At 55.3% G+C, this 14,152-nt stretch overlaps 3 protein-coding genes across 9 annotated transcripts in view; 1 reads left to right on the top strand and 2 right to left on the bottom strand.

Annotated features, from left to right (window-relative positions):
* Positions 1–4,496, bottom strand: part of SYNGAP1 (synaptic Ras GTPase activating protein 1) — a 30,338-nt gene extending 25,842 nt beyond the window's left edge. Inside the window, 2 exon segments of the mRNA XM_042938466.1 lie at positions 878–999; positions 4,430–4,496. Of these exon segments, the coding sequence (XP_042794400.1) occupies positions 878–999; positions 4,430–4,496 (189 nt within the window).
* A 2,157-nt stretch (positions 4,497–6,653) lies between these two features.
* CUTA (cutA divalent cation tolerance homolog) lies at positions 6,654–8,277 on the top strand. Of its 3 annotated transcripts, none has more exons than XM_042938464.1 (6): positions 6,654–6,763; positions 7,156–7,364; positions 7,546–7,605; positions 7,720–7,765; positions 7,884–7,933; positions 8,059–8,277. In XM_042938464.1, exons 1-6 carry the CDS (start codon positions 6,698–6,700, stop codon positions 8,183–8,185), a joined length of 558 nt encoding a protein of 185 aa, XP_042794398.1. In that variant the 5' UTR covers positions 6,654–6,697; the 3' UTR covers positions 8,186–8,277. The 3 variants fall into 3 exon arrangements, with proteins under 3 accessions (XP_042794398.1, XP_042794399.1, XP_042794397.1); XM_042938465.1 differs by lacking the exon at positions 6,654–6,763 and adding an exon at positions 6,772–6,899; XM_042938463.1 differs by lacking the exon at positions 6,654–6,763 and adding an exon at positions 6,772–6,968.
* A 229-nt stretch (positions 8,278–8,506) lies between these two features.
* PHF1 (PHD finger protein 1) lies at positions 8,507–13,586 on the bottom strand. Of its 5 annotated transcripts, none has more exons than XM_042938458.1 (15): positions 13,341–13,584; positions 12,446–12,621; positions 12,272–12,353; positions 12,067–12,162; positions 11,547–11,647; positions 11,312–11,460; positions 11,025–11,120; positions 10,746–10,814; positions 10,486–10,609; positions 10,309–10,376; positions 10,037–10,141; positions 9,723–9,912; positions 9,540–9,634; positions 9,190–9,267; positions 8,507–9,028 (listed from the first exon to the last, which is right to left on the bottom strand). In XM_042938458.1, exons 2-15 carry the CDS (start codon positions 12,602–12,604, stop codon positions 8,740–8,742), a joined length of 1,701 nt encoding a protein of 566 aa, XP_042794392.1. In that variant the 5' UTR covers positions 12,605–12,621; positions 13,341–13,584; the 3' UTR covers positions 8,507–8,739. The 5 variants fall into 5 exon arrangements, with proteins under 5 accessions (XP_042794392.1, XP_042794391.1, XP_042794394.1 ...); XM_042938457.1 differs by having other exon boundaries at positions 9,190–9,270; positions 13,341–13,583; XM_042938460.1 differs by lacking the exon at positions 9,190–9,267 and having other exon boundaries at positions 13,341–13,585.
* Between the last annotated feature and the right edge of the window lie 566 nt (positions 13,587–14,152).

Raw genomic sequence — 14,152 nt, 5'->3', positions numbered from 1 at the left:
ATCACACCTCTGGGCATCCATATCTGCATCCCGTTTTCTCTGATGGGTCCCCCACTGCTGCTTCAGTGACTGGTGGGAACCCATACTCCCCTGCCTCTAATGGCCCTGCGTGGCCCCCGCCTCCCACACTTTGACTAGTCCCTGCCCCTCTCCTATTCCTACTCCTTTAGAAAATGTCCTCTACTTCTAGTTCCCCTCCTCCCCCTGGCTTCCCCTCCCTTATATTCTTTTCCTGATTGATGTCTCTGGTGAAAGCCCTCCCAGTCTTTCTAAACCCTGACTGCAGGCACCTTCCCAATCTTCACCGCCATCCACACCAACATCCAATGACTTCTGTCATCTCTCCCAGTACCTCCCAGCACCCCCACCCCCCACCGCCCAGTTTCCCTCAATTCCCTCTCCCAACATGATTAGGGCAGGACTGGGAGTGGTGAATGATGGGTCTTGCTGAGGTAGGAGTGGGGAGAAGAGGAGAGGGTTCTCAAGGATCACTTTGGAGGTGATCCCTCCAAAGCAATACCCATTTTGCCACCCCTTCTCCAAACCCTTCAGTTTCCCTTTCCCATCCTAACCTATCCCACAATATGGTCAGGGTGACAACAGGAGCCACCCCCAAATCTTTAGAACCACATCTCCTTCCCAACCCTGCATATGGCCCTGAAAGATCCCCTGGCCAAGGGGAGAGAAGGCCTGTACTTTTGCACATCCCAATCCAAATCTCAGTGGCCACCCTCCCCAGGCCACTTGCAAATGTTTCTCTCTTTTTTGCTTTCTCTGTGCCTGTCATCCCTTTGCTAATGAGGATTCTCCTTCTTATTCTCTCCACATTCTCCCATGCTACCCAGAGGTCTTTTCCCAACCTTCCCACTCCGCTCACCTCGTCCTCATCCAGCATGAGAAGCTGGTTCCCCGAGATGATGCAGAACCGTGGGTTCCAACCAGGACGATCATATGGGGAATGAACGTATTGGGTTCGGTGCATAGGGGGTCCCCGTACATCTGGGGGACAGAGACACACAGAAACAGTAAGGGACGCTCTATGCGTTTAGGAGACAGAGGCCCAAAATGGCAAGAGAGAGAGTCCACAAAGTGGGAGAATGACACCCCACCCGCCTTGAGATCACAGATAGAGGGTAAGCACATAGTAACTTTAAAGGAACAGAAGATAAGCCTGTATATCTGGGGGGAAAGAGGGGAGGGGAAATCACATCACAGGGGGCTCCATAGACTTGAGTTAAGAAATTCGGGGGGGGGGGTTTCAGGGAGGGGAAGCATATCATGACAGAGAGAGTACAAGTTTAGAAGTAGAGAAAGTGACCGTGCTTTCCATCCACATCAAAATATATATATAAAAAGATGGAAGGAACAGCAAAACTGGCAGAAGGAAGGCACACAGAGATGGTGGTGGTGGGTGACTGGGAAGAGGGAGGGCATCCAGAAGATGAGGACTTGGAGGGAAGGTGGCTCACCCATCTGTAAGACAGTGAGAGGAGGGCTGCACGGCTGTGGGAAAGAAGGATGGGGGTGGGGTGGGTAGGAACATTTGGGTCATGAAATTCTGATAGCTAAGCATCTGGAAAAGAGAGGAAGTGAGGGAGCTTACCTGTTCACAGAATCAGAGACAGGAGAGGGCCTCTCCTCCTGTCTCTCCTCTATTCTCAGCTCCCTCCTCCTCTAGCCCAACCCCGCTCAACCTCTGGGGAAAGTTCTGGTTCTTCTGGTGGTAGGGGGAGGATAGGTCTTGTCAACATCTGGCTATGGAGGGGCTGGAGAGTGAGGAGGTAGGAGACATGCCTTTGTTTGAATGAACAGAGACTGAATTGATCTCTTCTCCCACTCCATGCCCAGAGATTAAAGATTCAGTACTGCCCCTTCTCTTCACCTAGTCTCCACGGACAGGACGGAAGCCAACTCCACAGGTTAGGAACCTCTCCAAGGCACAGTGAGGAGCTTGAGGAAGAAAGAGGGGAAGGAAGGATGGAAGGTCTGGGCCTGTGACAGAGAGGGGGCCTCCAAAGTGCAAGCTGAGGATGGGGACAAACTTCTGAAAAAGAACACTAGACCAAGCATTGCCCATGCTCGGAGATGCCCCCAGGGGGCATTTTACCCAGTTTAGCTGTTCTTTCCATTCCCCCATCCCTGCAAACTGTCTCTCCTTTAAATCCCAATGCTACACACCATCACAGGGACACAGGGAACAGGCCCTATGGAAGTAAGAATCAAATTGGTGACATCAAAGTGATAGAAAATAGGTTTAAGGTATCACAGCGTGAAACAATTTAGAGGAAGAAAAAAAAATCAAATCCTGTCACCTTTACAGGATAACTAATCGTGGATATATTGCAAGAAAAGAACTGTTCTTTAAGCTCCCTCCTAAATGAGTACCCCGGGGCGCCTGGCTGGCTCAGTCAGTAGAGAATGTGACTCTTGATCTCAGGGTCATGAGTTCCATCCCCATGTTGGGAGTGGAGCCTACTTTAAAATAAAATAAAATCTAACTGAATACCCCTGAGCAGGAAAGTTTTGAAAAATCTAGCCCCTTTCTGTCGATATGCATGTTCTTCAAATGGACGTAACCTTCACATCAGAGTCAGAGATGAACCCCTAGAATACATATATTTAGAAACCCCAGTACTTCCAGACTTTCACTATCTCCATGCCACCTCAGAGATTCTCTCCAATACCCTCTTAGATACAGATATCACCAGTCCCTAGGCTCTGAGACTGCACACACTGCAGGCAACATGCCCACCGCACTCAGACTCTGAGGGCTCCCAGAAGAGAAGTCTGTTGATACATATAAACATTCTGGGAGGGGCTGGTTCTGGCTGTAGCCACAGGAAGGCAGGCTAGAGTTTAGGGGACACTTTCCCCCTGGGAGCAGGGAAGGTTGCAGGGAACGTAGCTTAGGAGCGACTCTGGAAACACACACCCCACACACACATATTGTCTGGACTTAAGTAAGGATGATTCTGGGAGGCAGATGCAAGAGACAGACCAACACAGCTGAGAAAAGGGAAAAAATTTTACTAGGATAAGAAATCCCACAGGGCTTAGATGGGGATGTCTCGTAGGCCCTGTTCCAACCATCAAAACCTACATCTTTGCACCCCAAATCTCCAACGCCCCAGGAAGTAGAAGAGACAAGAAAAGAGGAACGAGTGGTAAGAGCGAAGTAAGGTATTAGGGGAAAGTAGGTAGGCACAGACTTGCAGTGACAAGATGGGGAATGGGGTAGGGATAGAGGATGGACTGGGGGACAAATCACAGGGATGGAGCTAAGTGAAAAGGAGGCAGAAATGAGAGTCAACCCCTAGAGACAAGGGAATATACCAGAAGAGCCCAGTCAGACATGGGGCAGAGGAAATGAGGTGCACCTAACAGGGGTACTAAGACAATGGGGTCATGAAGGAGAGGTAGAGAGGTGGCAGAGATATAAGGGAGCTACCAGATAGAAGGGAGGGGAGAGGGAATGGGCCAGAGAAGGGACTGAGATAGGGGAAGAACAGAATGGGGACTCATATAAGGAACGGACACCGTATGGGGGGAAAGATATAGGTGATGGACACTAGAGGAGGGAGGGGGAATGGAAATAAGGATTGGAGGTGGGGGAGGGGGGTAAAAGTGGTGAAGTGAAGGGGGCGGAAAGGACCCCAGGGGGTACATTTCTCTGGTCAAAGGCCTTAGTGATGGTCAGAGTCTGGGGCAGGGTCCTAACCTGCCCTCTACTCCCATCGCTCAATCTTACTTCTATTGCCCCCTCCCCCCCCCAATAAACACACACATAATTTGGCCCTCCCCCTGCCCTGGTCTCTCCTCCCCCAGCCCATTCCCTCTCTCCTCTCTTCCCTCCATCTGGACCCTTCATTCCCCCACCCCCCACTGCCTCCCTCTCTCTCCATCTGGCCCCTTCTTCTCTCCCTCCATCCTCCTCTCTTTTTCAACCCCCTACCATTCTCTGGCCCTTCCACCATACACTACCCCCCCATCTTCTTGGCCTCTCTTTCCATCCCTGTGTTTTCATTTCCCCCTTCCGGCCCCTTTCCTAAGACTCTGTCCTTCTATTTCCTTAATATCTTCCTCATCTCTCAGCTCCCACCTCCAAATTATTTCTGCAGGTCTCCCCCCAACCCTAGCCTTCTATATTCCCACCCTTTCTGGCAATCTCTTTTCCCCTTCATCATTTTCCCTTCAGCCCCATTCAAAGCCTGTTTCCTGGCCCCTCCGGCCCCTATCTACCCCTATCTTCTGGCCTCCCAATCCTCCTTCCCCAATGCTCCCATCCCTGCCTTCCCGGACCTCCTCTCTCTCCCTCCATTTCAGCTGCTCCCCTCCCTGGCCCCGGCTCTGCACACCCCCCCCCCGCCCCTGCCCCTCCCCCTCTTGCCCCCCCCCCCAACTGGCCCTCCCCCTCCCCTCACCACCGTACCTCTGAAGGGGGCATAGGACATCGCGGGGATGCTCCCCCGATGGATGGAGGCGCGAGACCTGCTCATCAGGCCTGGGGGGGAGGGGGCGGGGGGACGGGGGAGAAAGAGAAGAGAGAAAGAGGGGGAGAGAGAGGGGGAGAAGGAGGAGGAGGTGGAGGAGGAGGAGGAGGAGAGAGGAGGAGAGAGGAGCAGAGAGGAGCGGAGAGGAGGAGAGAGGAGGAGGAGGAGGAGAATAGGAGCCAACGGCAGCAGCGGCAGCCGGGAGGGAGAGAGAGAGAGAGAGAGAGAGAGGGGGGGCGGGGGAGTGAGCGAGAGAGGAGAGAGCAGGAGGAGGAGGAGAGAGAGACTCTGCAGCCCCCACCCCTACCCAGTGAGAACCAGAGAGAGAGACCCCTGCCTCAAAAACATAGTAGACGGAGTGCAGTTCTAAAGATGCATACCTCAGATCCTGAGACTGACAGACCCCAGACCCACAGAGAAGTATACCTTGCCACCCTCCGGGGGGGGGGGGGTTAATTTTAAACCCAAAATCTAGAGGAAAAGATACCCCAATCTCAGGGCACAAAACAGATCCTGGACCCCCCTCCCCATTGAGAGAAGGGTCAGAGATCAAAATATCAATGTCCAGCTTCAAAAAGGTTCTGCACAGCCACAGAAATCTTAAGACTCCAGAATCATATGGTGATTTCAGGAACCAAGATCAGAGACCTAGAGTCAAAGAAAAAGATGAGATCCAGATTCAGAAAAAATCCAGACCTCGAATTAGGTCTTAGAGAACTCAGATCCAAAGATACCAGACCCCAGACTTAAATCTCAGAGAAAAGAAACTGTAGACTCAGAGACTGATAATTCAGGAGACCAAGAAACTCCAGACCTGAGGGTTGAGGATGGGCAGAAGGGAAAAGAGAGAAGAAGAGGAGAAAGAGACACTCAGGTAGCTCAGAGATGTAGAATGCAGAGACCCCAAACTCATAAAGAGTTTGAAAGACCTTGGAGAGAGAGTGATCTCAGTCCCAGAGACACAGAAATTCCCAAAACAAAAAGGAATCTCGGTCCCAAGAAAGATCCCACTGCAAATACTGAAAGGCCCTACAGAGATCCAGCTCAGAAACAAACTCCAAATCCAAAGACAGATCTCAGGGAGACGTCATCCCCAGAGACGCAGGTAGGACAGAACTCTGATAAACGCCCAGTGACACCCACCCAGCAGACCCAGAGACCCCAGATCTTGAAAGGAGGAGAAATACTGGGTAGGGGGAGTGGCAAGAGCCTTTTCTCTGCTGCCTCCTCCCACCTCTCTCTCCTCTCATTGGCCCCTCTCTCCATTTTTGGGTCACTGGATGTGCTTGGGCCCCAGGGAAGTTATGTAGGACAGGTCCAGGCTCCTGGGGGATGGGTTAAGGGAAGGAGACCCAAGACTCAGAGGTATTATAAGTCCTGAAGAGTTAAATAGAAGAGGGGTGAGGGACAAAAGGACCATCACTACGTCTTGGTGTCCTCCATATCCCCAACCTGCTGCCCCCCTCTCTTCCCCACCCCCACCCCATTCACTAGTCTGTCTCCAGCTGTAGGGTTTCAGTTAAGAAGGCTGAATTGCCCTCAGCCCCATTTTCATCACCCTGTATCCCATTCACAGGGTTTCACTCTGTCCTTTTAAAAAAGCATCTTGCCCCACCTAGCCATCGTCTTGCCATGCACATCCCTGCCTAATCACTTTCCCCTGCCCAGGGATAGCTGGCTTCTCAGATTATCCCTGTTCATTACCCAACCTAGGCATATGTCAGTCCTAACCAAAGAGGCAGGGGGCGCTCTCTTTACCCCCTGAGATTCGAGCTTCTCAGACCCTCCCACTCCTTAAGGCCTCGGGAACAGTCTAACGGCTGTAACTGGGCACATTCTGGCGTTTAAAGATGACTCCACACTCCACAACCTGACGCATCGAATTGGCGGGGTCTCCAGCCCCCCTTTCCTAGCGCCAGCACTCTCGTCACGTGGCGTGCGGGGCTGGCCAGCGATTGGCCTCTTCGCGTCGCTCATTGAGATACAGCCGCCTGAGGGAGACAGGCCCCCTCACGTGACAGTGGAACGACGCTGCGGCTCGCCTCAGCCTGCAATTGGCTGTTTTCCGGTTTACACGGAAACGAGAGTGCCATTTCCGCGCACGTCTGCAGATCCGGCTGTCGATTGGCCCAATTCCCTTTCGCTCCTCCTCCTTCAGGAGGAGGGGCAAACTGGGCCACGTGAGGGCCAGGATTGGCTGGCTCTGGATGTTCGGTCCGGCTTCCGCTGTGGTCGCGTGGTGTGCTTTTTCTTATCACGTGACTGCTGCCCAGGTAAGAAGAGGCCGCTCTTCCTGGGTTTGGGGTCGTTTCTGGGAGTTACGTGTGATTTTTGACATTCAACCCTCCTCTACCAGCAATAGGCTGCATGAGTTGGGGGCGGTCTTCCGCAATCCTGTTCGGCGCAGGGGTGAGTGACCGGCCCCGCCCCTTCCGGTCCTCGCAGCCTCGACCACCACCCGCTCCCCAAATCCTAGAGGTTGGCTTCTGAGGAGGGAGTGGAAACCGAGTGTGCCTTAATTGCTCAAGTTTCTCTCCCAGGGACCTTTTCCTTCGGGGTGCAGAAGAGGGGAAGGGCAGAGCTTGTCTATCCAAGCGAAGGGTTCCCGAGATGCAGTTTCCTCGGGTAGTTGTGGAGTGACACCGAATTCATTTCGTGCTCTCAGGCCACTCTGCTCCTGTCGCTTCTTTGGATGCCGGCGCTGCTGCCTGTGGCCTCTCGCCTTCTCTTGCTACCCCGAGCTCTGCTGACCATGGCTTCCGGAAGCCCCCCGTCCCAGCCCTCGCCGGCCTTGAGCTCAGGCTATGTTCCCGGCACAGTCTCTGCAGCCTTTGTCACCTGCCCCAACGAGAGGGTCGCCAAGGAGATCGCCAGGTGGGAACCTTAGCGTGGAGCCAGGAAGGAGGGTCGTGAGGAGAGAGAGTTGGAGGTGGCAGAGAAGTGCACTCCTGCAGCTTCCTGCCTGATCTCCCGCTTTGGAACCCTGTCCTTTGGCTGCCAGTGCAAAAATCCGGGTCATGGGGCATTCTGAATGGGGCTTTCTCTTCACCTTCAGGGCTGTGGTGGAGAAGCGCTTGGCAGCCTGCGTTAACCTCATCCCTCAGATTACATCCATGTGAGTCACAGGCTTTAGTGGGGGGGGGGGGGTTAACCTGACTCTAGGGGCTGACTGGGCCTTTCCTTGAGGGCAGTCTTTGCTCCCTTAACACTCTCTCCCTGACCTTTTCAGCTATGAATGGAAAGGAGAGCTTGAAGAGGACAATGAAGTGCTGATGGTGAGAAACGTTTCCCCATCCAGCGAAACCCTTTTGAAACCCTTTTGACTCCAATCCGTCATGAGATCCTGAAATCAACCCCATCCCTGATTCAATCATGCTTGTCTTTGCTTCTTAGATGATTAAAACCCGAAGTTCCTTGGTTCCAGCTTTGACAGATTATGTTCGGTGAGAACTCTGACGTGGGTAGGGGTGAGGGCGTGGGGTGGGACTTGCTGGGCAGTCCGAGGGAGTGGGCTCCTTTAGGTAAATCTTTGAGTGATTCCTCCCCCCCGCCCCCACCATTTTTTCAGTTCTGTGCACCCTTACGAAGTGGCCGAGGTGATCGCATTGCCTGTAGAGCAGGGGAACTCCCCGTATTTGCATTGGGTGCGCCAGGTTACAGAGTCAGTTGCGGACTCCAGCACAGTCCTACCATGATGAGCCCGGTTCCTGCCATGTTCCCCTTGTATATTTCAATGCCCTTTGACTTGCAGTGATAACTGGGCCCCTAATAAATCCTGTCTGTGGTTCTTTCTGCCTTTTGCCTCTTTTCTTGTCACATATGTGAATTTGGGAAGATTAGAAGTGCTTCTGTTTCCTGTGTTCTCATCTTCCAGAATGACCCAGGGCTGCTAGATTTGTTTATTTACCTTTATTTCAATCATACAGAGTCTGGGATCCTTTATCATCCCCCACCCCCCTGCCCTCAGTCTCAGTCCCCAGGGGTTAAATAATTTTAAAAAATATTTAAAAAGCTGTAACAAAATAACATCAAAGGAAATGGGAAGAGGGATGGGGGAAGGGTCAGGAATCACGAAGGGAGCAGAGAAGAGACAGCCTCTCCCCCAATCCCCCCACCTGGATTCCAGCCTGGGCAGTAGAGAGAACTACCCCCTACCTCCCCAGGTACATCCCAGCTGTAGGTGAGGTCAGAGGTCAGGGTATGAAAGTGCCGGTGTGTGTGAATGGGGAGGTGGGCAGAGGCAGGCTGTTCAGAAGATGCCCCCACCTCCCCACTCAACCAGGTACTGCACAGAACCATCAGGCCGTACTCTCCGAGCAAGGACCCGGACAGGGTCCCCTCGGGACAGGTAGCCAACCCCACCTCGGACTCCTCCCCCAGTCCCAGGAGACAAACTACGGCACAGGGGAGAAGCGGGTGCTGAGCGTCTAGGAAGACCTGGGGAGGGGGCTGGGACTGAGGAAGATGAGGCAGTCATCGAGTGGGGGGCACTTTTAGGGATGTCTGTGGGGAAACCAATGTGAAGTTCCAGGGGTGACCTAGGGAGAGAAGGCAATTGTGAGTCCAGATGCAGATAAGGACTGACTGAAAATGGAGCTCACATGTGGATCAGAGGAACGAAGCAATCAAGTTAGAGACTGAGGAACTTAGGAACATAGAGGTGAAGAGGGGTGGCACAGGCAAAGGGGTAGAATCTCACCTGTCTGGGGGTTCACCATCCCCAGAGGTCCCTGCGGTGCTGGCAGAGGGGTGGAAGGAAGCGAACATCCGGATGGGACTGCTGGGGTTGGGGAGGGGGAAAGTCAGGACCTGAAGCAGGGGAATAGGACCCTCTCCCACTGAGAAGGGCAGAGCGCAAACATTAGCCCCAAGGAATCCCCATCCCCAGAATACTAGGGATCAGACATTGGTTCTAGGAGTCTCTCTAAGACAAGAAAGGGGGAGCCAAGGGGGAGAAATAATTCTGGGTAAGAAAGTTCAGAGGATGTAGATAACTGGAGAAGAGACTCCAAGGGTGCATATCTGGTTGGAGGGTGAAGGAGCACTGACCTGGGCAGGCAGCGGGCGTCTGTGGGCCGGAAGTTGTAGCCGCTGCTGCCCTGGTAACTCTGGTTAGGGCTGGGGGTTGGTGGAGACACTGAGGCCTAGAAGAAGGAGCAAAGGACTGAGAGATAATCCTTGATTCCTTCCCACACCACCGTTTGCTCCGTGGGGTTCCCCCTGCCCCTGTACCTGCAGTGCCCTCTGCAGACGAGCCCGCTCCCTTTGCTCCTGGGGCTCGGGCTGATTGCGCACTGCTGAGGGTGGCCCCAGCTCCTCCATTTTCCCCTTCTGCCTCCTCCTCAGGGGCTCTGGCTCCGGCCTCCGGCGCTTCCCCAGGGGACGTGAGACCCCTCCCCCAGGGCCCTGCCCTGAAGGGAAGCTGTAAGAGGCCTCCTTATCCCCCCAGCCCCCTCCCGGACACCCCAAAGACCTCCCCATATCCATACATATACCACCCCCTACAGATACCCTGAGAATTTCCCCATCCTCCCTGGACCAGTGACCTGGTGGGGGCTCCATCTCCAGTAAGGGGCTCTACAGGGGGAGGGATCCGAGCATGAAGACCAAACAAACATTTCCTCTTCTTAATCTCCCTCCCTGAAATGAAACTGGGGTGAGGAGACAAATGATATAGGGTCAGTGCAGTAAAAAAAGAGCCCTTCTTATGCTGTCACTTTTCAGAGATGATCTTCCAGGGGGGTGGCAACCCCTTCCCTCCCAGGATTACCATATCCATATCTGCATCTCATTCTGAGCCTGTCTCCATCCAACTCACCGGTCCTTGTGGCTGTTGAGAGCAGAGAGGAGTTTGGAAGAACGTTCTCCCTTGGGGGTATCTGAGAGCTGGGGGAGGGGAGGGAAAATGGGGTCAGGGGAGCAGTGGTGCTTCCCTTCCCCCTTTCTTTATACTTCCTTGTTCCACCCTCACCGCCGAAGCCTCACTACCCCTTACCTCCCCGAGGAGCAAACTGTCCCAATTCTCAGAGGTGAACGGGAGGATCTCACGGTCAAAATCAAAGTATTTTTTCTTACAGCAAACGCTGAGGTGATAGAGGACAAGATGGGCCACATCCACCCTGAAGAAATATTGGGTTGTCAAGGTTGTGGAAGCATTAAAAGAGCCTAGAGAATCCCGAGCTGGGAGGTTGGGGTGTGCAGGATGAAATCCTGGGGGTGCTGAGAGAAGTTACACTGGTCCCCAAACCAGCTCACCAGCGAAGCTGTAGCCTCCTGACCTTCTCAGGGCCTCCCCGACACACACAGCATTCAAACTCATAGAACCTGGAAGTGGGCGAGAAGGAGAGAACACACCTTATACAAGAAAACAATACCTACCACGCTATAGAGGACTCACGAGCAAGGATGGGGCACGCAGGGAAGGGAAGCTTCAGAGCTTGGGAAGAGGACAGATCTGAGACAGCATGGCAGGGCGCCAAGAGGGTGGAGCAGAGTGAGAGGGCTCCCCGTGGCTCCCGGATGCCCCAGTCTCACCTGTCCCCATAGAGGAGGGGCTTGCTCAGACACTGGGTGCAGGCTTCATGGAACCACTGCAGGCAGCTCCGGCACTGCAGCATTTTCAGGTTCCACCTGCGGGAGGAAGCACAGGCCTAGTGACCTCCAGACACTACCCCCACCTCCACTGCCCCGGACCCTACTCACCACCTCCCCCTGCCCTCTTCGGCACTCGCGTCACTCTGTTCTTTCTCCTTCATTCCCTGAAGTCCGCCTCCCCACTACTCTATCACTCATTCCTTACCTCCCCCCCCCTCATTACTCACTCCCCAGGACCACCACAGTAACAGTAGCTCTGCTGCCGGTTGCTCAGGTGTCCAGCGTCCCAGTCGAGCCCCTTCAGTCCATATGGCAGTGACAGCTTCATGCCCAGCATGGCCCGGGCATAAGGGCCCTTCTTCAGTGCACCCCCCCTCTGCAGAGAGGGAGTGGACAGGCCACCTCAGAGGGGTGGTGGGGAGAAGCTGTGGGTAGGGGGTTCCCACAGGAAAGCGCCTTTACCTTGGTGGCAATGGCGAAGACACACTGGCGGCAGACCCAGGATGGGCCCTCTCCCTCTCCAGGAGCTGGAGCTCTGGGAACGTGGCAGTCCTGGTGATAAGCTGAATAATGATAATATTGAGGGTAGACCAACCACTTATGGCATTGCATACCTGGGTGGGCTAGATACTGGGATACAAAGAGTCTCAGCCACCTCATTTCATTTTTCGCCACGATCCTGCTGCGGTGAGTGAATTACTCTTATTTTACAGATGAGGGAACCAGGCTCCTAGAGGTTTGGGGATTTGCCCCAAATCTTATGATTAGACAAGGGTGTATTTGAAGCACCCACTGTCTACAAAGCTCACGCCTCCCCCCTCCATGGCTGTTTCTCCCTGTGCTGGAAGGGAATGAGGTTACAGGGTTGAGGACACTGCCCAGAGCAGTGGCTTGGGGACTCAGCCAGGACAATGGCATAAGGACCATGGTGGAGGGAAGGTTCAGAGGCAAGCTAGACCATTCAGGTGTCCCGCCCTCTCACCGTGGCGACACTTCTCACAGCTGACCAGCCGGTTCCCAGGGACCACAGTCTCAGAGCGACAGACACAGCAGAGGAGTTCCTCCCCAGGGAGGGCAGCTGTGAGGAAACACAGTGTTGCAGGGCCTGTCCTCAAGCCCCTTTCCATCCCCCAAGCCAAGTTTCTATTTTCCATGGCATGCACACACTTAGGTCCCCAGGGTCTCACCGGGGCTAATGTCTTTCCATAGAACCAGAAACTGGGAATCGTCCTCAAACTGGACCAGACACACCTCCCGAGCACTGTCCACCTGGAATGGATGAGCACAGGAGAGGAAACAGGAATCAGAACTACATAAGGGGAATGGGGGAAAGGCGCTAGGTCAGAAATCAAAGGTCTTACCTTCTTGATGGTCCCCAAGTATAGCAGCCCATCCGTCCATCTAGCCAGAACATCTTGACCCTCCCAAAGTCGAGGCCTAGGGCCTGAAGTGGGCGCAGGGGAGGCTGGGTCCCAAAGTGGGGGGGCACCAGAGCGGCTCAGCCGGGGGGGCTGTGCCATTGCATCCTGGGGGGGGCCTAGCCAGAAGTGGGATAGGAGAAGGTTATGAATGTTGAGAAACTGTCCCCAGTTTTCTTTGCCTCAAGGACTCAAGCTGCTGTGCCCCCAGACTCCAAATCTGAAGCACCTGGATAGGAAACCACACAGCCCCCCTCCCAAGCTTCTTGACTCCAGCTCCTCCAACTCTGGTGCCTGGCTCTCCTCTCCCTAACTACCCCCACCTCCCAACCTAGTTCTCTAGCTTCCCAGCTTCCAGAGCTCCCCTGGGATACTATATCCTGGCCTTGAGATTTTAGGAGACACGATGATTGAAGAAGCAAAGGTTACCATTCAGTTTCTACTATCACCTTCTCCTGTTAGAGGTATCATAATTGGGGTGCTCTGCTACCCAGAGATGTGTTTTGGGACCTTTTCTGGAGATGTTTTCCAGAATAGGAACGGCTGCCTCCCTGGGCCCGCGTGTCTCATTCAGAACAATCAACCTGATGCCAGGTTATGTCAGGTCACCCTCAAATACGGGGCTCCTTGCCCCCGGGTTAGATAACTTCCCTGAGTGCCCCGGGAGGGGGGCGTGTCCCAGTCCCGGTCTCTACTCCCCATGACGGCGAGTCCGAGAGGGGACTTGAGTCGGCCCAGCCCGAACCGATGCCTAGGCGGCGAGGCTCTCCCGCCCGCGCCCTGCGCGCCGACCCCCGGCTCCCTGCCCCCCCACGGGCGCCTCCCGCCGCCTCCTTACCAGTGACAGCTGGGGCCGCCGGGAGCCGGGCAGAGGCAGACGTGGGAGACCGAGGCGAACCCCCCGCGCGGGGAGGACACGTCTGGGCGTCGGAGGGCGGGCAGGCAAGGGCCGGGGGGTCCCCAGGCCCAGCCCCTCCGTCCCGGCAGCTCTGGGGCGTATGACGCAGCAGCCAAAGCAGCGGCAGCGGCAGGAGGAGGCGGCGGGGGAAAGGAGGGGAGGGGAGGGGAGGGACAAACCGGCTCGGGGGGAGGGTGGTGGGAGGGGAGGACTGGGGGGAAGGAGGAGCCGGTGGGGGGGGCGGGCACCACCTCACCCCACCTCCCTCACCTCCAACGGGCCTGGAGGCCGCCAAGCGAGCTGTGCCCTCTCCACAGCTGGGGCGGGTGGAAAGTCAAGACCAGGAGGGAGAGGGAATCCCCACAGCCCCTTCCTCGGAGGGAGACCCGCCTTCGGGGCAGGAGGGAATCCCCCCCTCCCGGCAGCCGGCCTCCAGAGTGGCCCCCGCCCCAGCCACATCCGTTAACTGCCCCCCCAACCTCCATGGTCACTCCAAGTCCCGCCTCCCGGCCCCAGTTCACGACCCCGCCCTCCATTCACCCTTCCCGTCGCCCCCGCCACGCCCTCCTCCCTCGAGTGCCCCGCCCTCCTCCCGCCTTTGCCCCCGGCCCCGCCCTCCCCGTGGCAAATTCCCCCCCCCAACGCCGCCGCGCTTCTGCGCACGCGTGACCCCTCCCGCGCGCGGCACCTGGGAGGATTGGACCCCTCCTCTATGGGGCGGCGGCCGTTACCGGTTGGCGCGAGCTAGTCAG

Source organism: Panthera leo, chromosome B2 (genome assembly GCF_018350215.1).
Source record: "Panthera leo isolate Ple1 chromosome B2, P.leo_Ple1_pat1.1, whole genome shotgun sequence".
Lineage (NCBI taxonomy): Eukaryota > Metazoa > Chordata > Mammalia > Carnivora > Felidae > Panthera > Panthera leo.
This window is presented reverse-complemented; position numbering and strand designations above follow the sequence as displayed.